General features: G+C 39.1%; 1 protein-coding gene across 1 annotated transcript in view; it reads right to left on the bottom strand.

Annotated features, from left to right (window-relative positions):
• Window positions 1–8655: 8655 nt before the first annotated feature.
• dnah9 (dynein, axonemal, heavy chain 9) overlaps window positions 8656–24910 on the bottom strand; it is a 119544-nt gene continuing 103289 nt past the window's right edge. The window contains exons 65-69 of the mRNA XM_049013154.1: window positions 23258–23449; window positions 22083–22253; window positions 17321–17503; window positions 14408–14797; window positions 8656–9303 (exon numbers count right to left, since the gene is read on the bottom strand). Of these exons, the coding sequence (XP_048869111.1) occupies window positions 9076–9303; window positions 14408–14797; window positions 17321–17503; window positions 22083–22253; window positions 23258–23449 (1164 nt within the window). The 3' untranslated portion in view covers window positions 8656–9075. The remainder of the gene's footprint in view (window positions 9304–14407; window positions 14798–17320; window positions 17504–22082; window positions 22254–23257; window positions 23450–24910) is intronic.

The raw sequence follows: 24910 nt of genomic DNA, 5'->3' as shown, positions 1-24910 counted from the left end.
ACAGCTTTGTTGCACTTTGACATTGATGTTACATGTATCCGGAGGGTTATTGGTTAGATGAAACACCATTATTCCATGTTCTCGGGTACTTCCTGTAAGTCCTCAACCGGTGAATGAATTGACAATGACATATAGTTCATCAAACCATTCAGTGGGAGCATCTTGGGTAGATACGGTGCATTGTTACGCTAGAAGATTCTAACCCCATTACGACTGAAATGTTTCACCAAGTAATGAAAGTGATTGCTTGGAATGGCTTTGTTGGCTGGTACACACAGTGGGTGGACAAAAGAAAGGTTGAACTTCAATTGCCAACCAATCAGCACTTTGATATGTGTGTTTCATAGCAACATGGAACATCTGAGTTCCAAAAGGACCATGTAGCTGGTGCACTAGTCACCCTCAGATTATTTAATGTCAAGTCGAACTTGAGTAATGTTGAGCATGCCACAAAGCTGGAATTTATGGCAGTGCTGCCATTCAGAAACTACTGCCATTAATGGCTAATGTAAAAAAAATGCATGGCCTGGTGTAAGGGGCACAAAAGCTGGACTCCTGAGCAACAGAAAAAAATTGATTCGAAGGGATTGATGCTGTTCATAAAGCAAAGGCTGGGCTAACCCCTTAGGAGGTCCTTGCTACTAATATTGTTATGTGTTTGTACTAATGCTAGTTTTGATTCCTCTTAGCTTAGCCAACTGTTTCAGCTGTTCATTCAGCCATAAAACTGACTTCCTTAAGGAGGTAGGGGGATGGGCACAGGCTGATCACCTGACGAGCTGGCCTCGTTGGGAAAGTTTAATAACATATCGTTTGCAATTACTGATCATACAATCTAGCTCCAGCTAGACTAACCTGGGTTCAATGGTGGGGCTCATCACAAGTCACTCACTATTACTTTAAATGCTATAATGTCAGCATGCATCAGCTTAAGAACAGCTAAAACAAATGTCATCCTCCAGATACAGCACATTGCTGCTGAGGTACACCCTGGAGAGGATGCCGATCCATCGGCCGGTACATGCATGCAAGTGCTTACACATTATGGACAGTTTACAGAAGTCAATTAATTGCATGTCTTTGAACTGCGAGGGGAAGCAAGAAGGAAACAAGAACAAAACATGGGTAGGACATGCAAAAACAGAGAGAGAGAGAGAGCAGACGTAGGATTCAAATCCCCAACCCTGGAGGGGTGAGGACATTATGACCTATGTAATGCAATAGATACTCAAAGAATAATAAGCGTGCACCATGTCAACACAACCAAACATAAACGGATTTGACAAATCTAATAACACATAACACATTAAAGCATAGACATGATTTTGTGTCTCCTACAGATGAGTATCTGCTACCTTATTGCCAGGCAATGTAACATCAAAAGCTTCTTTAAATTCATTGGAATTAAAGGGTGCAAATACATTCCTCACAACATGAAAACAAACGCTTGCAAATGCATTTTTTAACAGATATTTGTAGGCAATAGTTTCAGCTTCCAATTTGCACAAATACGTCCCTCTCTTCATTCAGATGGGAATATGACATATCAATTAAAGAGAGTGTGCACAGCTCAGGTAAAAAAATGCTTTGGTACAGTAGTTTTATCGAAATATCAGGAAAGAGGGAGCGCAGACATGATTTTTCACATATCTTCCAAATATGGAAAGTCAAGTTGTTAAAGTAAGAACAGCTGTCTCCACCAGATTTCTTAAAAGCTAACACCAAATGTCTCTGCATAGATACATGTGCGCAGTTCTTGTACCAAGGATTTGTGCATTGCCCTACTTCATTCATTTCCCACTGTTCTGTCAAGCAAGAATAAAATTAAAACAGCTAGACTGAGTTTGATTTCATTTTGCGACTACAGTGTAGAGAATTAACCATTGATTAACCCACTACGGTGGGGATGCGCTGAAAAGAAAAGCTCAGCGATTCTCAGCAGTAGAAACTTGTTTAATTTTAGCTAATTAAAAGTAGACAAGCTACTGTAACATATTCCCGCAGCCATGTATAACACAAAAGCATTGCGGAGTAAATCATGCATCTGGCCGTACAGCGTTAAGTGCTGTAGATTGTAAAAAGGAGAATGCTAACATGAAATACGTTTAAATTCATATTACTAAATGAATCTCCAAAAACAGGGATAATATTTTACCTTTATAATACTTACTGGAAACTCCTACTTAGAAGAGGCTATTTTAAAAACAGCACTGGTAAAAAACAATCTTGTTTTCTGACTGTTTGACACCAGTACAACACAGCAAATAAAAAAAAGTATGGGAACTTGGCTGAAAGTGGTGTTTACTGTAGTTATGGTGCCTATTAGTAATGTGCAGGGTGAATATGTGTGTGTGTGTGTGTGTGAGTGTGTGTGTGTATATATATATATATATATATATATATATATATATATATATATATATATATATATATATATATAAGCAAAGTTTTTAACTGCTCAATAAGTATTGAAATCAATCTAAAATGTGTCAAAACCTGGTTAATATAGAAATATATGAAATGATGAGACAAATGGCACTTGTACCTTGCCTTCAAGAAGCATATTTCTGATTTTAATTATGCAAATCTTCATCCAAAGCAAAGAAAATGGGATTGCTGAGAGCGATGGCATTTGAGAGACAATTAGCACGAACACAAAGATGCTTTGTTATTTTCAGGAAGGCACTTGGCTGAAATCAGTCACAAGCAGAGTTTTGATAGTCATCAGAATAAAATCTCCATAATTCTCCACATACTTTTACACTGCGGAAGAGTAGAGCAACTTGTACTAGAGGAATCATTGAGGTGGTGATATTGTTTTACTGTGGGCTGCCCTTCAGTTCTGCCACGGCAGTTGACCCTGGGCTGCTCCCCACGGACTCCCCTGCACTGTGTGAAACGGCATTAACGCTAAACTGACGTGACCTTCAGTGACCTAGGAAGGGTACACCCACACTAATACTAATGGAAATAACTTATCTCGTTTTGTGTCTCAACTTCTGAACAGATTATTTAATTATTCATGAAAAGCTGTCTAGATTGCTGCCACCTTGAGAACATATGTCTTTGATTTGGGTATTTTCTATTTAGGATTCCATGATATAGTATTTTGTATTCGTTCCAAAGGTCCCTCAGCTCGTCTCTAAAATAAGGTGTATGATTAATCACAATAAAACCACAGCAGTTTAAAAAGGCATCTATTATGATTATTAATATTAGTGTTAGTAGTATTAATGATGATAATAACAATAAAATAATAGTTTTATTATTAGTGTTAATATTATTATTCTCAATATATTATAACAACAATTATAACAGAATCGTGAAATGCACTGAGACACTACTGCAGCATTATTACATACACCACACAAACTCTACCACCTTCACACTGGCAGTTACTCCGACCTGTAACCTAGCAACCAATCGTCCACATCGAAAAGAATGGAAGTTGCCTTCTTGTATATTCAGAGCATGATCTTTGGATGCAATTTTCTCCACCCAGAGGCCTGCTTCCTCCACTCTGACAATGGCATACAAGAAACCTTACAAAAATCAATTCTGAATGCAGATCTTGATTTTTAATCCTTTAATTTGTATGTTTTGATCTGCAAAATAATACATAAAAGGAAAAAATAACTCAGTAATCACTGAATAAGTATCTGTTTGAATATAAAAGATGGATATTGGTTTAATGTCCTATGGTGGTAAAATGTAAGGTTTTCTCTGTAAGAACTATGATATACTGAATCCCGCATTTGACGCATTACAGCTACCATGTTCCCAAAATTATAGGTTTCATGTTTGTATGTGTATGTGGGGGGGAGGGGGGAGCAAATGTCCTCACAATGTGATTAAAAACATGTTATTTTGGCCTAAAATAGCCAACATATTCTGTTTGGTTACTTATGGTTAAGGTTAGGTATGGGTGTGTGCGTGTGGATTATGTGTCTATTGCATTGTGGGGACCAAATATTCCCTACAATGTAATAAAAAAACTTCTTTTGACATTGTGGGACCATTTTTCAGGTACCCACAAAGATCTGTGAATGCAATCAAAAAAGCAAAAATACGAAAAGTCTCATATTTTGTTAGGTTACTCATGGTTAAGGTTGGTGCTGGGTAGGGGTTAATGTCATGGGTGATCATGTTGGGATTAGAGTTTTCACCATAGAAATGAATGGAGAGTCCCCATCCATCCATCCATCCATTTTCCAAACCACTTATCCTACTGGGTTGTGGGGGGTCCGGAGCCTATCCCGGAAGCAATGGGCACAAGGCAGGGAACAACCCAGGATGGGGGGCCAGCCCATCGCAGGGCACACTCACACATCATTCACTCACACATGCACACCTAGGGGCAATTTAGCAACTCCAATTAGCCTCAGCATGTTTTTGGACTGTGGGGGGAAACCGGAGTACCCGGAGGAAACCCTACGACGACATGGGGAGAACATGCAAACTCCGCACACATGTGACCCAGGTGGAGACTCGAACCCGGGTCCCAAAGGTGTGAGGCAACAGTGCTAACCACTGCACCACCATGCCACCCCTGGAGAGTCCCCACAAAGATATAATTACAAATCTGTGTGTGTGTGTGTCAATTGCCTAAAACCTAGACTAAAACCTTGCCTCCATAGATTTAGTATTGCCAGAGTATCCCTATATATATTGTGCAACAATTATGTCCCATTGAAGAGGGATTTCCTGAGTGAGTCGGTAAATCATACCTGGGCAGACTAGTATCATTGTCAGGGTGAAATCTTCCAGAGTGTCTTTGGGGAAGCTGAGAGAATGGAAGGGTAAAGGCCAGCAATGAGGTAGGGGTACCCTCCCAGGGGGGCGGCTGCCCCTGTCAAACAGCACTGCAGGCCACTGTGATTTATCTCAATAATTGTGCAAAGAATGACCCTGCCTGTCATGCTATTTACTCCACAATTTGCCATGTTAAATTCACCAGCAGCAGCGTGCCCCCAGCGAAGGACCACCCCTCGAGGTCTGTGGCTTGGCTGCACAAGGCAAATGACCCACAGGGAAGGTAGGTGAAGCCAGGTTCATTTCAGTAGCTGGGAGGTCAAGGTGAGCAGCTTCACCATGTGGATCATGGCAGGAACATGCCGCCCTACAAGCTTAATCTTGAAGTAGTGAAGACCTAAACTGTCTACTGTTCTAATGCATGTTCTGATGTGAGTCATTAACCACCTCCTTAACATGATCCTGGGCATGCTTGGGGATCCCTGCTTTGTTCAATGGCAACAAACAATATACAGTAGTAATATTGGGAAACGTTATAACCCCCTTTGTGAAGTTCTTAAATTGCTATCCATGCATGATGGTTCAGCTGGTTGTGTCTTGATTGTACACCTTTAGGATTATATTATTTAAATCCTGGCCCATCTCTGAGCGTGTGCATTTTCATCCTGCATTCTTTTATTGCAACGTTCATTGAAACTTTCCTTTTACGATGTATAAAAGGCAATATAAATCTTATAACCTGCACCCACAGACAACTAAAACCACCAAAAGGCAGACTGTCGACAGATGTTAGCTGAGCTGGCTACCAACTGTTTAAGCGTCAGACTTTCTTTGGTTGAAACCCCTTAAAGCAGAGTATCTAACATTAGTTGGATGATGGCAACGTCCCCGACAGCTACTTCCTAGAAAAGATAGTGGACTGCTAGTCTGAAATGTTGTGCATGCAGAATGATTCATTAGATTAGGCATTCAAATTAAGCAGGAAGCCCGGAAGACTTTGTGAAGCTGGCTACATAGTGCCAGAAGATAACAGACCACCCCTTAGTAAAGTGGAGGGTACATCAAGCGTAAAAATAAAAAAAAGCAGAGCAAGAGTATTGCCTCACTCTCAAGCAAGCGTCCAACTTCCCCCACAATGCGAGTCTCAAGTGCCTTGTGGGAAGGATTACACCACCCAGTGCTGGGATGCACACATGGCCTGCCTCCACATTGCCTAGCCTACATATACACTCAGCTTCCTTTGATTTCCCTGCATTAACACTGTGTTACTTCAAAAATAACCTCATTCTTTTTAGTTGATAACTATAAAAATATGTCAAATATATTCATTTTTAACTTTCCTTAGTACTTTTTCCTAGGTGCTAAATAAATTTGATGTCAGTAATCTTTTCATAATCTTTTCAGTGGTCCCCTATGAAAATATAATCTAAGGCATATATCATCATTACAAAGGTGGCAACTCATGTTTGCATGTTATTGATATTTCACGCCGACTATCCCACAATCCTGTGGCAGTGTTACGAAAACGAATGATTCGAGTGATAAGTTTCTGGAAAAAGACTGGAAATAATGTTATTTGTCTTCTCATTGGCTTCCCTCTTTGAAACGGCTGAAAATAGGAATTGACTCAGCATTCAGCAAAACCCACAAGCTAGACAACCCAGAATTCACAGCACAATAAAAACATGTTCTGTTAAAAGGGACTAAGATTAATTTAAAAGCAGGATCTAACATACAAGAAGATCATATAAATAGCTGTACTTGATTTTTGCAAACCTTTGCGGTGCATTGAATAAATGGCTCTGGTGGTTGGTCAACAATTGCTATGGGAAATTTGGCACTCTTTTGATATTTTTAGGTTTCTGGTAATAATATTTGAAAATATTAGCAATAGATGAGGTCAGAATTTCGTAGGATTACTTAATGTTTTTTCTCCTCTGGGATGCTGCTACCTATTTGTACTGAAACGATTCTTTTAAAAGCTTTTTTTTATTATTATTAATTATATGCTACCAGCTAAATATTACCAGCTACTTGTCTCATTAACACTCATTCTAAAGACATAAAGAATGTGGTCAAGGAAGGTAAAGATGCACAACTAACGTTACGTAAACTAACGTTATATGTATAGATACATATAACCAGAAAGAAAAATATTTTGTTTTTCTTAAGTGAAGGACTTTCATTTCTGCGGAAGACTAATTGGCATTTACTTAAAAGACTATAATGTAGAGCCACACAGAATTCAAATGCAAGGTTTTTTTTCTTTTCTGCAGTTTAACCACAGCTTTGAATAGCAGTAGTGACTTTTAAAGTGCCTTCCATCAGTAGCCACCTGAAACGTCCATAATGCTGTTTTACTGTTATCCATCCATCCATTTAGCCAGTACAAGGTCACAGTGACCATGAAGTCCATCCCAGGAATCACAGAAACTAAGCCAGCGGACATTCTGGACAGGACACCCATGCTAACTGCTATACATACATCTATTTACTACAAAATGAATGAACTGAAAATTACTTAGCATTATTTAAGGAACTGTAGTATTTTTCAGATTTTATGCTCAGGATTATTTGTGATGCAAGTCATATTAAAAGGGGTGGGAAGCAAATCTTGTTACCCCCCCCATAACCCGTCAATTATCTTTTACCATTTTTCCATTTAATTGCAGGGTGACTGTGTTTTTTGAGCCTTTAAAATGTTGATAATTCAACATGTACGCACAGGGTGCTATAGGGACATTATTCCACCACAAATGTGCCTGCATGCTGTGGGCAGAAATTGGAGAACCCAGAGTGACTCTCCCCCGCCCCTCCAAAAAAAAATAAAAAATCAGTAAGAACATGTAAACTGCACAGGCACACAGGCCTGGGGTGGGAATAAAACATCACAGCCATCACTGTGGTTTGTAGTCCTAAGATTCTGTCTCAAGTAAAGATTATAAAAGGGTTTAGCAGCCATACAATATACTGTAAGGATCAGTGGCAGTATTTCCTGTAACAGTTCCATGAATCATTAGTTCCAGGGTAAAATATGTGATAGTGTTTTTCGGGGAATTATCACTGAAGAGACAACAAACTGGAATGCAGACAATGCATCAACAAGATAGGGGAATTTTCTTTTTGAACCAGTTCTGAATCCTACAAAGCGAATCCCTTCATTACCTCTCTGACAGTGAGAAAAAGATGCACAGTGTCCGCAAGGCCTTTTTCCCTATTTGCATTTGCTTTTTCTATAAATGCATAATACCTGAAGCCCCTATTGCTCTTGTTCACAATAAAGGCTGGAGCCTTTAGCTCCGATCATGTTTTGAATCGGGGCTGTGCCATTTTGACCACAAAGTTCTGGAGCAGGAGAAATAATTGGTGTGGTAGAGACAAGGGAGGGCGGGGATTAGTCAGCAAGGGGGTCTTATCTGACCGCTATACAAGCAGTCTTCACTGATATGTCAGGCATCTGCAATTTGATGGCGGCGCTGAGGGGTTTCATCGCCGCTCAAATCTACTCTTTGGTCTCCTGTGTTCCGCCATGTGTTTCAAAGTGTGAAAAGTGTCATTGGCAAGAGTGTTAATCAGAGGAGCAGCAGTCAGTTGCCTTTGGCTTTGTAACAGGCACAGAAAGAGCGCAGACTGACAGCCCAGTCTAATCTGGAAATGACTCAATCACTATAGGGCTGACACACAGGAAAAAGGAAAAAAAAATCTTAACGAAATGCATAAAAATGTGAAATGTGACAATGAAATATGAAAAATTCACCTCATTGGAACTCTTCTCATTTTGCTTAGTTACACCCATAAGCTAACCTATTTGTTGACAGATTTATAGAAGTATGAATTCATTGGTAGTAATACTGAAACAAGATTCAGCTGGAGATCTTATTTTTTAATAGTGACTTTGCAACTTGTACGCATGGGATGCCATATATAGATCATTTTGTATGTTTAAATGGGGAGGAGATGGTAGAAGGTTGAAGGGTACCTAAGGTGTTTTTACAGTGCACAGGAGAAAGAAGATACAACATTCATCCACAGATAGGTGTACAGTAGAAACCATACTTTATTAGGCTGTGTGAGATGTGTGCATGATATTGTGAAACAAACTGCCGTCTGGAATTGAGAATACATCTTAATCACATGATTTATTATATTATTCAGGAATGTAGTTTTAAGAAATAAATCAAATTCATGTTGCAGAAACAGATGATGCACTGATTACATGTAGAAAAGGTCACAGATTAGATTAAACAAATTTGACTGAGTTGAAATTTGTGAATTAATTAACAAATATATATATATATAATTATATAAGCTCCCTTCAAACCTCTATATCTGAAGAAGCAGAGCAACTCCAGCAAGGGTCCATTTGGATGGGTTCTCCTTGGTCTTCAGGCTGAACGTCCACACAAACGTAGGCCCTCTTTGCCTGGTCTTGTATACTGGGCACTGGTACACATTGCGAGTCTCCTGCTTGTCTACTGGAATGGCTTTTATGAAGATGACAGGCATTGATGGAGTGAGCTCCTTCAATCGGGCTTCGCTTATTATTCCTGCCTGTAGTACAAGACATCACAACACTGCTTGTTAGAGAAGTGACATATTTTCAGTTTAATGCATTCCATAGTTAAGCTACACTGCAGTATTAGGGTTATACAGGAAAATTACTACTAACTGCATTTTATTTAAATATTTAGTTTAAATTTAATTTTAAATAAGATAGAGGTGTTTTACAGTTTCCCATAGTATAAACGACATGATTTTGAATGTGTGGCTGAGTGGGCTGAGCCTCTGTACTTGTGATCTGAAGGCCATTGGTTTGAGCTCAGCATCAGCAGAATAGTCATGTCTGTGGACCCTTAACCCGTAATTCCATGGACACTGCTGCAGGTGGCAGCCCTCTGCTGCCAGGTTTGCTCTCACCTATGCATGTGTCATGGAGAGCCAAATGAGGTAAGTGAAAAGAGAATTTCACCGTGGGGATCAATGAAGTATCATCATTTGATTTCAAATGCAATGAAAGTTAACAGATTTTTCCTAATGCACCCAATAAAATGTGTAAAACAAGCACGTTCGTTCGAAAGGGGGAAAAAAAACAGACACTTATTCCTTCTGGATAATTTTGGAAGCAGAAATGGCAATATTAATTCAATAATTTACCATGACCTCTACTGTTCAATACTGGCAACTGAATCAATACCTCAGCAATTTGCCTTAAGGATTTATTTTACACTATGGTGAAAACTGCTCAGGGGGTTCTTGCTATAAACATATAACCAGCAATTTTGGTAGCTACAACAAAATTTACACAATACACCACCTTAGATTTATAAAACTGACTGCTATCATATAGTGAAAAAAACATATTGACCTCAAATTCCCTAAGAAGCCTAATTGTTTTAGCCAAAGGCAGCCACTCAAAGAAAAGTGCACAGTAAATGCATCATTCAGTATTTCTCTCTAAAACCTTCAGCGTATGTTTAAGAATCCGGAGCAGTACGGATGTTCCGTGCCACTGCTATGCCATTCTTTAATCGTATAATCCATTTGTCCTGTGATGGCAGTTTAGGCCCTCCATCCGACTGTCTGAATTTGAATTTAAGGATACATCCTTTCAAAGTTCTTCCAGGGTAGTTGAAACCAGGCTGACATTAAGGACCCTTGGCATTACAGGCTTTCACTAAACACACATGGAATTGTTTTATATGACATATGGTCTATAATTCAACTGCTCTATGAGAGTCTGTGCACTGTTAAGACTTGGAATTTACTTTCTGAAATTGTGCGAATACAAAGGTAAAGGCGTATGTGCCACTCAGAAGTGTAATGTATCTTTCAACCTTTCAATCTCAATACACAGCATACATCAAGTGCCCGTAATTAAAATATATATATATGCATTATGTATTAGGCCCTAGTACATTACAGTAACTAGGGTAACTACCTTCAATGGACCTGATTAATCAGTGTAATTTCACTATGCATCTGGATTTCTTGCAATTTATTGTGATTATTGTGATCTTTTTAAATGTCTCAATTAATACTTTAAGCAAACATCAAAACAGCCCATAAAAAAATGACATATTAGTTCAGTACATATGCAACACATTTTCACCAAAATGAGACTGTACATGTTCTTGATGTCACAGTCTCGCTGTTCGTCGATATGGAAAAGCATCATGGTGGATCCCAAACTCCGGCTGATCAACGCACCCTCCTCTGTCCATTCAGCTTCACAGGATTGTGATAAATATGCAAAAGGGATGCTTGAGTAGCAACACACGTGCATCCTTCCTTTCCCATAGCAAAACACTTTCTGACTTCATCTATTCAAAATTCACACAGTACATGAATAATACATGATACCACTATGGTACATTACAGGACACACACAGAGACTTTTTAGGCAGCAAGCAGAATGGTGTTTCTCTCCCCTGGAAACATTTGCCTCTGCATTACAGATATTTTGTGTCACACTTACTGCTGCCATGCTTGTCATGAGTCACAATTTTAAACAGATCAAGACGTCCACTGAACTTTATCTGCAAAATAGCACTTTGGGGCTGACAGTTCTCATCTTCTTCCTCACATATAGCATGCTAAGCTCCGAGGATTCCCAGCACCATTTTGCTTATTATATGCAAGATGGTTTGGATAGTCTTTGCCTGAAATGCACTGGGAGCCCATCCCTGTGCTGGCCAACTTAGCAGAGAAAGTAAAAGCTCTTTGTTTTCTTAGATCTATTGATTCCTTTGTGTAGCACAAAGCTCCCTCTCAAACTCTTCAGCGGCTCGTGTCCAGCACCACTCAGTTATGACGCAGTATGAGGTTGTACGTTTTTTTTTTTTAGATTCAGACATTTCGACAAGCTCTGTTAGGCAAGCTATTCAGTTATTCCGCACAAGCTTTCAAAGTGACTTGTCAAGGGGAGATCTCTCAATATTGCTAAAATATAGTGTCACTTGTGGCACCTTTACCTTTCTCCTTACAGCGTATCTCAAGCGAAAATCCACTACACTGAGCCTACAGTCAGTTTTCCTGCATGCAAAAGAGAGAGCCCCCTGTCCAGGTATTGAAACTTAAATTCTTCCCGGACACGCCTTTGTTTCTTACGCAGTGCGTTTACCATTTGAGTCATGTCAATAATTACATCAGTTTCATGAGAAATTTAATTCATAAAGTATATTGACTGCCTGATTGCTTTGTGAGAATATAGTTCTGTATCTTGTTGTAACAGTTAAAGTATAGAAGTGTATGCCGCATAAAGAGGATAATGCGCAGCATTTCATTTCTCCCAGAGAAATTGCTATGCAGACGACCTGTAGTAAATGGTCATCTGTAAGGTTGACTTTTCCTATGGTCTGCATTTTCACATGGCAGCTAACTTCATATATTACCTCACGCATCCAACAAAGATTTTAGACTGGCTGAGAAAACAAGAACCAGCCTGATCTTGATCAGTATCTACCTTTGCTATTTTCTCTGTAATGCTGACAAAATGATGCCAGCTTCTAATAATCCTTCCAGATTGATTTCCTTTTCTGTTCCCTCATCAATCCGCCTCTTTTGTGCTTAAAGAAGATGATATCCCCCATTATCATAAAAGCAACAATCAATACATTTCTCTGTCAATCCTCTCTACTCCTTGGTTTCTTAGCACCCTGACCGAACCCTAAATATACCAAAATAGTCAATAATCTCCTTTCCCTCGATGTGTTTTCCCTTATGTGACACCAACCACACTCATCAAATCTTGTAAACCCACCACATGGCAACAGAATCCCATTTTCTCTCCCCTCCTCCAGGATGTAACCTATTATATAATTCCCTTTATCTTCTCCTAACTCAACTTCCCGCACACAGCTGGCTGCCTCCCCTCAGGTTTCAGACTCTGGTTGCAAGCTTGTAATGTTCCCCGTCTTTAGAAAATCACTCAACAAATCATCCTCACAGAATTGCCAGTTTCTTCACTTGCTTTCCTTATAGAAAGTTACTTACAACTTCCTTCTTCAAATGGTAAATTACAGGCCTGGGAAACTAAAGTAATCCAAGACAGTCCTCCAATCTCTGACCAATATCTTTCACTAAGGATATGCAGGCTACACTCACATGTGATCTTCCAGGCACCCCATAAACCAACCTATCAAATCGCCATTAGCAAACACTGAGAAAAGCCTTTACTTTTCTGTATCTGTTCAATGGAACTGACAAAATCTCACTTTACATAAATATCCGAGAGGATGGATGGACCTCATGTTTAGCTTATGTTAACGGTCATTCCCTTACGCATCAGATGTCAACTTTTGTGGGACAAAGAACTGGACCATGTCTAAAAAAGCATAGGCTGTCAGGCTGCATTTCTCCATGCAAGTCACTTCACTGCCAATATCTACCAGAACAATGTTATGCTGGTAGTATTAGAAGTATTAGATAGTAAAGTATTAGAAATCATAATATGCAACCACAGAAGAAGACAAACAGCTTATTAGATTAACCTTCATCCTGTGTTAGCTTTCTGTACGCAACTCTTTTGTTTGTTGGTTGGTCATAGATCAGCAATAAAATACCCTCAAAACAATTATCATCCAATTTGTTTCTTACCTCTTAGTTACCTTGTTAGGCTTCCTAATCCATGAAAAGATTGGTTTTAATATTTTTGGTATGTCTTTCTGGAGCTTTCTTTTGACAGCATACCTCTCATTTTCAATAAAAAATAATGGTAAAATAAGCCTCAATTGAAATGAATAAATAAACTGAATTGGTCTTATCGTGTCTTACACGTCTGGGGATGCCTTGCCTTGATTTTGTTTTGATTTATTTTGTTTAAATATTGGTTCCCGATGCAGTACACAAATTTATGTGCTGCTTTTATGCATTATAAGCTTACAAATGGGTCGGTGCCGACCCCAACACCAGAGGTGTTATAGTCATGACAAAAGCATTTATAATTTAGTTTTTTTATTTATTTATTTTGTTCCTGACAGTCAGAAAGCCTTGATGCAGTAAACAAATCTATGTGGTGCTTTTATACATTTAAAAATTACAAACGGGTCGGTGCCGACCCCAACACCAGAGGAAGGTTAAAAAGAGAAAATGGGGATATTTCTATAAGCAATATATAGTTTGCATACTTTGGTCCTTCAAAATTCTACCACGTATACTCATACTTGTTTTTGGAATCTGCATGTGTATACTGTATGTACTATTGATATTTCACATCATTAACGACATGGAAAAAATTACGTTACAAAATAGTACTGCAAATTACATTTGTATATAATTTTGATCTTTGAATTCAGAAAACTCATTCATATGAATGAGATGGTTATCATAACCCAACCCCCCTCCAAGCCCAAGCCCAGCAGCAAATTCACTTTGACATCTCGGTCCTTTCTCCAATGTATGAAAAGCAGCCGTGCTGATAATTAAATCTTGACTGTACATACTGTTTTTATTTGGTAATTAATAGCAATACTAATGCAATTCACAGATGCCTTTAAGGAGGGCAGAATGTATACATGTTCTTTCAAAATTACAAGCGCTCACAGGAATGGATGTCAAAGGTACTCAACACCGATTATATGCACCGACTGGAGTGTTTGACCCCTGACCTCTAATGATGATATTCTGACCAAGAGGCCGCCTGTTGTTGGAGACATACCTGTGTATCCCACCGTGCTCCCTCCATGAAGAGGCCATGTATGTAAGCTCCCTCTCGCGGCGTGCTGCTGAACTCCTCTCGGCTCTTCTTGGTCACGTCGCACTGTAGACACATCTTGTCCAGCGGCCATTCGTTCTTCCTCGCCATGGACTGCATAATGGCGGTGAGGAAGGACTGAGGATTGAAGAAGCCCGCCAGCCAGACCGCAGATGGCAAGGTGAAATCCGACGTCCATGTTTCTAGCTCCTTGATGCGGTTGAGTAGGTCCATGAACCAGACGCCCAGCCCAGACATCGACGCATAAGCACGCTTTGTCCATGTGTCCGGAACTTGGTCAAGAAAAAGGGAATTCTGCAGATTCTCCATGTCACTTGTCATTGTGAGCTCCCCCTGACATAGGTAACAAAAACAAAAACCTTTAAATGAAATCATTTCAAAGTACGTGAATTCTTAATAATTCCAGAAGACTTAATGTTAACCATAAAAAAATGGGTGCACCTTTTCTCAAAAGGGGAATGAGAGGCGAACAGGAATCCAAAGCAGAGTAAAACCATATTAATGACCAGGTCTTGAGGGATACCGTATCAATACCATCTCAACAATATTTACTTTAGTTGTGGGGAGGAAAGAAAGACACGGTCCTTAGGGCAAATGTAGAACCAAAATAAGCAGGATTGCGGTCATTGTTCATTGTGATGTCTTTAATTTAGTTTACAGCCAAACAATGAACTCAGTCACTCCCTTGCGTATTCCCCTAACTCCCAGATTCTCATGAATCACAGTGACCTCATTAACCGTTTACCGATGTCAGCACAAACTGCCCCCAACATACATGCCGATAAAAAGCATACATGTATTTTTGCTAAGTAAATGGTGCATGACTCACATGGAAACTGACTTGTCTGACCTCAGTGAAAAATAAGAGTCACCTAGCCGTGCTTGTTTCTTTAACATTCTTCAGTCTTATATACATAATATATAATATAATGTTCAAATGAAAAAATATTGACATATAATAAGTGGAAGTAAGAAGAGATACAAAATGTTATTCTTAAATTTAGATGTCCCACGATGGAACTCAACAAAGCTTATACAATGATCAGCTTATATGTCATTTGTTCATTCATCTTCCACATCTGCTGATCCAGCAGAAGGCTGCAATGTGCCCGAACACTATCCCAGGATGGAAATGCATGTAGGACAGGAGGCAGAGGAGACTCTGTATACGATTCCAGGCCATTGCAGGACACACACTCACATCCTCAGGGCAAATCAGAGATGACAATTCACCTAACCGCATGCTTTCTGACAGAAGAGACCCAGCGAACTTAGAGCAAACCCATACAAATAAAGGTAGAACAGATAAATGTCAGACACAGAGCTAAATGTCGACGTGTGAAGCCACAATGCTAACCACAGAGGCGCCTTACACAACCTTATATAACAAAGAAATTACAGCCTATACGATCCTGGGATTGAAAACGTTACTCTAACAATTTAACAAGCCCTATTGCAGATACCTTTAAAGAAACTTTCTGAACATTTACAAAACCTTGATGTAGTTTTTGCTATTTTTTTACTGTACCTAATAATTGTAACAGACAAAGGGTTTTGAAAACAAAAAAATACCATAATCAAAAGCAAAATTGCCCGATCCATGACATTGACTATCCATGACATTGACTATCCATGACATTGACTGTGACATTTTTTTTTATTAAACTAAAAATCTATTATGAATTATTTGAATGTTTTTTTTTTATCTGTATGTGGGAAATTAATTATTATACAGTAATAATAATACAGAGAGCTATTACACTAGCTCTCAATACAGCAGCATACTATATTTCACAAATATTGCTTTCCAGAACGGGGCGGCATGGTGGTGCAGTGGTTAGCACTGTTGCCTCACACCTCTGGGACCCGGGTTCGAATCTCTGCCTGGTCACATGTGTGTTTGCATGTTCTCCCTATGTCGTCGTGGGGTTTCCTCCGGGTACTCCGGTTTCCCCCCACAGTCCAAAAACATGCTGAGGCTAATTGGAGTTGCTAAATTGCCCGTAGGTGTGCATGTGTGAGTGGATGGTGTGTGAGTGTGCCCTGCGATGGGCTGGCCCCCCATCCTGGGTTGTTCCCTGCCTCGTGCCCATTGCTTCCGGGATAGGCTCCGGACCACCCGCGACCCAGTAGGATAAGCGGTTTGGAAAATGGATGGATGGATGGATGCTTTCCAGAAATGACCACTTCCACTACTCTGCAAGATCTCGGCATCTGTTTACTGTGTCTTTTGTGTTGGTCAGATAATGTTTATTGAGGCTTTTTTTCCTGTGGCATGAAGGACAACTTATTTGAAACAGTATGTCCGAAAGCCTCCATAATAGCAAGTTCAACATAAAAGCCCTGGTTCTGAACAGGCAATAAAGCAGACTTGCTGCAAAGATTATAAGGGCAGATTATAATAAACATTAATACAAAAACGGTCAGAAAAAGACTACGATATGATTCATTGATCCAGTAAAAAAACAACTTATAAATCAGCCAATTCATTCAGTATTTTGTACTGAATATAAAATTTTTATAAACACTAATTTTTTTAAAGCTTCTATCCTTCACGCCCACTTGATTTTGTTAAAAGACTTGCACAAGAAATATATGTTTTTATACAATTAGTTAAAAAAAAATATTGATCTAGCTTGATTACAAAGATACAATGAATGGCATGTCACGGTTCAATACTATGAATTATCTGTGAAATTAACATCCATAACTAAAAAAAAAAAAACAAATGATGACGCTGCACTGATTTTTCTCCTTGTGAGAGTGCCAGTGTCTGACTTAACTAAATCAATCACTTGAAGCCTATCCATCCAGCCACCAATCCATCCATCTGTATATTAATGATAATTCACTTGCCTTCAATCCCAGACCAAGTTCTTTGAGGGAGCGCTTGATTTCCTGTGTTAGGATATTCATGCGCTCACACTCCTGGAAGGCGACCACAATGTAAGGCGTCCGATCCTCCACCTTCCCCATAAGCTCCGGGATGTTGAACTCATCAGGCAGTTTCTCCAAAATTTCATCCAGAACAGACTTTACCTGTTGGGCAGCATGTGCATTATTGCGAAAAATCACAGCAATAATTATACTACTATTTTTGTTATTATTCATGATACAGATCAATTACTTATTAACCATAAGACGGAAATAATACACTCTATCATGCTGTATAGTAGTTTTCAATAATATAAATAATTACAGATTTAAACATCCATTATCAGTTTAACCAACAGCATAATCCACTGTTGACTAAAAACCATATAACCATATTGACAACGTGTTATAAGGATTAAATGAAAATATGAAACAGAAAGTTGTTCTAGTCAAATGACTATGGGAGGGAGTGGGGAAGTTTTAGTTTAGTAATAAATGTGCTCTTTATCTAGGAAGTTATGGGAATAAGCACTAGAATCTGTCTCATTTTCGTATGATCTATTCCTTGGAATAGGCAGGAGTATTAGAATATAGCTATATTTCTTTCATGCTCTGTAGATAACACTTTGCGAAATCCTGTATGATTCATGAGTTCCAGGAAGTAGCTGGCCACAGGCAGCGTGGCATAATAGAAAGATTATGTCATAATGCAATGAAAAAATTCATTGCCTAGCCACCATCACTAAGAACCAATTTATTATGTATTAATGGCTATAAAGACGAAAACCTGAACCACAATCATATGCTACAGTCTATCCCTGGTTTTATTTTAGTTGAACATTTGTCCCTCTGGGTTACTTCTTGAAAGAGACACCATTCCCATCCATAACACGCACACACACACACACACACACACACACACACACACACACACACACGCACACACATAAACACACACACACACACACACACACACACACACACACACACACGCCCGCACACTTACACTACATTAATTAATAAATAAAGTCGACATTACACTAGAATGCATGTCTGAGAAAGCAAACAACCTACCTAGAGACAATTGATACCTTGATGTAAGAGAAGTTAACTAAATTCCTTCAATAAACAAAAACAATTGTGCTGGTGGAAGCGGCTCTCCACTGGATCTGTAAAGCGCTTTGGGTGTCTTGAAAATTACTATATAAATGTAACAGTCACTCATTCATTCAAGAAAGAAAGAAAAAAAAACCAAGCCAGCAGTATTTTCCTAGGAACAAAAAAGTAATTGAGGAAAGCCATTTTTAGTTATTCTGGAAGAGACTGTTAATTTGAAATCTCTCTCAACAGCTCAAACCTTTATCTTCCTTTCTGTGTAACCGACAACTTAAAATGAATTTGAATTAGCCTATTATGTCTAACTTCCGAACTCCCAAATGTCTCTGGATCAGTGCCATGTCTTGTGTGCTATTCATTGCAGCATTTTATATGCACTGTGGCACTCTAGAGCTGAGAGGCAAGTTACATCAGAACAGCTTCGGCTCTTTCGATTGCAATCACTACATGGATGAGCTAAGCAAATTAAGCTTAATATAAACTTTTTTGTACAGGCTAATTTGGAATTGTGTTGCACTCAATAGGCTACGTAGTTAGAACAGAACAAAATAAGCTAGGTAATGTTAGCCAGATATTATGCAGGCATTATAAACTTGTGTTCTTGAACAATTATACAAACAATTGCTGGGGCTAGTAGCTTTGAAAACCTACTATTTCATTATTTCAGGTCTATGTACATATATAGAAAAAGGAATTCAACTGACCTTTTATTTTGTTCACACCAGTTCAGAAATGCTATATCGGCATTTGAAATACAAGAACACATATATTGTTTCTGCTATGTTAAAAATTCTGTTTTAGAGCCCAGTCCTGCAGATGTACTGTAGATCTAAGGCAGGATCTGGGCCCCTGACAGCCGTATGAAGCTCATACTGTTCAGCCTGCCATGTCATGTTGAAAGACTGTTGAAAAACAGCGAATGCACAGTGCACAATAACTATCTATAGTCATTTGCAGTATACATTTTATACAGTGGGCAAGCAATCTGTTCTGTTCATCTTTCCGGTCCAATGGAAGGACTAATGATTTTGACCACAGCTGTAGATAACAGCATATTTTACGCTTAGCAAAATCTGTCTGGACGCCACTTTTTTAGTAGTATACATAGGTTTACTTATGCCCGCAATTTCATAAGCATGCTCCGCTAACCGAAATTAATAAACAGTTTATACGGATTATTGACTTTTGGGCATCACAATATGCATCTCATTAATATTTTAGCTATACTACTGATCTGCTTATCAAATTGTGGGCATGAGTAAACATCAATACAGTACTGATAAGCCGGCATTCGGCCTGCTAACTGGGAATACATACTGTACTGTATGCTGGTGCACCCATTATTTAAAGCCCTGTTTGACAGGGTGTGTAAATAGCCTACATTAAACACATTTTCCTCATTCAGTAACAAGAACATGAAGATGCTAAACACATCTATTGATAAGTCTATGCTTTTGGCAGTTGTAAAGACATGAATGACCCTATTCTTAAACTCAAAAGGTCATCTCTCATAATACATTCTGGTGCACTGACATTGTTCTGATCTCTCATATTTTAAATGTCAGAATACAGCAAGGGGGTCTGGAGAAGATAGACACAGTTTGATCTGCCGGGACAAATGTGTGCCCAGTTTAAGTCATAAACATATAGCTGAGATGATATTTTTTTATATATTTGCTGCATTCAGTACAAAAGGCCAAGAATGGCAGGCTACGTTTTTGTGTAACAAAAGCCCAAATAAGGGGTTGATGCAAAAAAAATAGTTTGGTATATAATAAAAAGTTTCGGATGGGGTCCTAATTCATTTTTCATTATACTGTAAAAGACATTACTTTCTCTGCTACAGAGGGAAAATTCAACTGAGTTTTTCACAGGACAAAAGCAATTAAATTCAATGGGGAAGAAGACTACAAAGAAGCTAAAACACTACACATCAAATGTGCTTAGCAGTCAATAATGCTCCTACTAGAGACTAGCACACTGAGGGCGTGGGAGAGATCAAAACAAAAGCTTTGCTGCATTTTCCTATAGATATTTCTGAGGAACTACCTGAAAACATCTGTCACAGCATTCTTCAGATATCTTTAGTCACACAGAAAATTACTGAAGACAGGTTTCATTATCCTCAGCATGATCACTTTATAAAATGGGTTCCCTAGTCAGATATTTCACTTTTGCGCCTGAAGCTCACCGAAAACAAAGCCAACCATCCAAATGTCCTCTGGCTTTACAGTTTAAATGTAATATGGGCTCAGCCATGTTGGCGGCAAACTCTGCAGACTGCCAGATTAACGCTGTGTCAAAGGGAGATATCAGGGAAATACTGTCAAAATGGAGGAATATGCTACATGAGTTCCATCCATCCATCTTCCATCAGTACAGGATTTATTTTTGGCGGGTTGTGGGGGCTTTCGGAAGCCTATCCTAGGAAGCGCAGGGCACGAGCACATGGACATGAAGCCAGTCTGTAACATTAGTGCTCACACACACGTTTGTATACATATCTTTTTGCGGACCACCCATTCATTTCTATGGGTGATTTATAAAACACATCTTCAGACTGTGGTATGAATCCTGCAAAACACTCGTAGAACATAAAAAAGTCTACACACAGATGTACAGAGGGTGTTGGGATTCAGATCACTGACCTTGAGGCCCATAACAAGGTAGACGCAAAGTAAAACTAGCTACTGTCTGGAGGTAGCAACTATCTTACAAGCAAATGTGACATTGTTTCACTTCTATTGGTATGTTAGGAACATCTTTAAAAAAATAATCAGCAGAAAAAAAACAAGCACTAACGGAGCCAAAGGGTGACTCAGAAAGTGATGTCCTTGTCCCTCACAAACTTCAAGTAATATCTAATTCCCAAAACAATTAACTTCAAATCTGTGATTACAGTCAGGTAGATAGGCACTTCAGAAAAGTGCTGCTTGAAATCAGCTTAAGAGTCACAATCTTATCTTTTAAGGATGGTATTAGAAGACCTCTATAGCACACCAAAAGAATTTATATGAAGCCTGTTTATGAAGCACTGACATTGTAAATCTTCAAATATTTTACACGTCATGACAAGAATACAAATCTATATTTGCCTTAAAGTTCAGAGGATATAATATATATGTACATGTATGTATATGTATCAGAACTCAACCTGTAAATTATATCTGTAAGACTTATTATGTATTTCTATTAAGTACGCTATATATTTTCATTTTTTTACGACACCTCATGGCCATATCAGATGTAAACGTTTAAACATATAAAATCGCCAATTGACCGGCCCCCCCAGCCGTTCTACCAGTCTGTGAAATTTTTGTGCAACGCAAATTGATCCGCTATCTTCAAAAGGTTGGGAACACCAAAGTCAACAGATGGCCTCTTGACTTATAAAGTCCCAGTGTGTTAAATTACTGTTGAAATGTGAGACTTCCACAACACATGGCAATGATGTAGTTTAAAAATTAGCCATATGTAATAGTATTGATTAACAGAGAAGTCAGAGTACAAGGTTGATATGCGTGATCCTGGTCTGAAACCATTGAAAAAGAGGGAATAGCCAACGGGGCCCATAATGCTTCAGAAGATCGGCGCATATATACAAAAGTACTACAGTGTCTGTAATTACTTTTTCATCTCTTGTACTCCCACTGCCCTCTCCTGCACTGCTGTCTCGAGGCTGCATCTCCAGCAGAGTCCGGAAGAGCTTCTCCGAGGTCTGGGTTAGGAATCCAATCTCGGCGTTAGGATGTAACCCATAAAGGTACGGGGATTCAGCAGGGAGAGCATCATCGATGTACTGATGGAAAAGCAACACAAACAGCCCACTAAATAATACCTTTTTCTTCACGCAGGTAAAATTCATGTACAAATGAGTTAGTTGACTATTATAAAACAAAAAGGTGGTTTTGTGGAAAAAAAAATAACAACAATAATAATGTTAATGGTGATTATGCTGTAAACAAGCATGCAAAGCTTTCTTAATTAAAACTGCAGCTCCTCTGCCATTTTTCTTTTGCACTGCTGTGCTTCGCAAAATGCCCTTCATCCACATCCCTGCCAATCAAGTGGCTGCCGCTCACACTGTATAACCTGTGATTTGGAGAAACAATCAACCGAGCACACTGGGCACAGCCTGACATGGCCACCCCGCTGCCCGAAATTACATCCCTCTATATTTACATCTTCACACACAGGTAGAGACAAAAAGCGAGAGAGAAACCCATTTCATTGTTAACTAGATGCTTCTGCTGGACATTAACAGCAAAAGCAAGAAGGAATCCTGGTAAGACGCAATAGTAAAAATGTCTTAATTTATCCCCTTGAAGGCTGGCTGTATTGCAGTTGTAACTCACTGACCGCCCCAACCCTCAAATCTCCCCATTATGGCTGAAGTGGACCCAACCCTGCAGGTGGCTCGGGGCTCCGTATTAGTCTTGAAGGCCTCTTTTAGACTGAATGAATTCTCATTCTCCTCACACTTACAGAGACTAAAAAAGAACACTAAACCCACAGTGGTGACTGTGTCTGCAATGCAAAGATGCCAAATGAGCACCATCTGGATCTGGAGCAATGAAATATGTCTCGTTCCCTGATGTAATGGAGGAAGAGGCACAAGTGGTCTGCATGCTTCACCGCTGTAACATCAGGCTACCAATTCCTATCTTGGCTCTAATACAGTATACTTAACTAGCACAGGGGAGGTAGACTTTTCTACTACCATTTCGTACTCAACACTACATTATTTCCAGTGACATGTTGAACCACTGTTTCCTCTAATGAGGGGGGAGAAATATGTAAAACCTGGTGATAACTGTTGTAGTCCATGTTTCCAGGCAGAGGGAAACCCGGAGCTAGGCAGAGTTCTCCGTCCATCATTTCAGGCTTGATGAACTCCTCCAGGTAGGTTCGGCACAGTCTACGGTCCCAGTCATCCGTGATGTGCCCCCCATACATGATCTCACCAAAAAGGTAGCGGAGGTCGTCGTAGGGCACCTGGAAACGATAAGCAACTCTGCAGCTGAACAAAATATGCAACAAAAATACGAATTATTCCATACGTTATTAAAACAAAAGGATACAGCAGCTGTCACTTTTCAGCATTCTCAAAACAGTGATGGATGGGTGGACCACACTTTCTGCTGAATTACCAGTTGTAGTGTCCAGCAGAGTTCACAGTACACAGCACCAGTCTGTTGTATGTAAGACTTTAGATTGTAGTAAATACCACCACGTCACTGATGTTGTTTTTAACTTTTTTATACACAATATCTCCTTTATAAGTGACCTTGGGATTGTGGGAGTCACTATATAAACATACTATTTGTGGCTGCTGAGCTGTGTTTTTCTTCGCCGACATTTGAAGCTGCTTTTGAGGGAGTTCTTACCTCTTCGATGATGTTGCCAAAGGCAGTAGCATGTGACATGCTCAGCTAACTCAATCGCGCTTGCCATGCTTTTGATGGGTTCAGGTTGTCCGTTCATAAATGTCAGTGATTGGCTGGAACTGTGTTTGTTTCTGTAATGTGTTCTATAAAGGAATGTTCCTTGTTGACAGTTCACTCTGACATTGTCTCATTGGTGCCCAAACAAAATAACTTAATTGCCAGTTTTTATGATCCATCCATCCATCCATCCATCCATCCATCCATTTTCCAAACCGCTTACCTACTGGGTCGCGGGGGGGTCCGGAGCCTATCCCGGAAGCAATGGGCACGAGGCAGGGAACAACCCAGGATGGGGGGCCAGCCCATCGCAGTTTTTATGATATATGTCATAATTTTTCATTTTTAAAGAAACTGGTACTATGGTGCTATCATCCCCATGGTAGCAAAGAAGAAAAACGTTAAGTTCTCCTTAATTCAAAGCGGCACGTGCGCAATAAAGTGCCCACATAAGTATAGGTACTTATAGATAACAATCTAAAATGGACTTACTGGAAATGATCACTGATCAATCAGTGGAATGAATAAGGTAAATATATATATACATAAACCTGTACACAATTAATATATGTGAAATGCTATGGTAAATATAATAAATGGTCTTTCATCAGAAGTATATTAAGGGTACTCTACTTCTGTATTCTGATTTAAACAAGTTGTATTTGGGACACAAACTCCAAAAACACTTTTGATGGAAAATGTTTCAGATTGACCAAATAGCCAAGTTTGGGAGATTTTGGGAGAAATAAAATATTGATGAATTATATGCAATATTTAAAACATTTTGTTTAATTCTAAGTAGATGGGTTATTAATAGATTTGCTTAAAGAAGAAAATACACAAAATTTCGAAAATAAATAAATAATATATATATATATATATATATATATATATATATATATGCAAATATATATATATATATATATATATATATATATATATATATATATATATATGCAAATATATATATATATTGTCCTGTGATGGGCTGGCCCCCCATCCTGGGTTGTTC

Source organism: Brienomyrus brachyistius, chromosome 5 (genome assembly GCF_023856365.1).
Source record: "Brienomyrus brachyistius isolate T26 chromosome 5, BBRACH_0.4, whole genome shotgun sequence".
NCBI lineage: Eukaryota > Metazoa > Chordata > Actinopteri > Osteoglossiformes > Mormyridae > Brienomyrus > Brienomyrus brachyistius.
The sequence above is the reverse complement of the archived record's forward strand: the minus strand, read 5'-3'. Positions and strand labels throughout refer to the sequence as shown.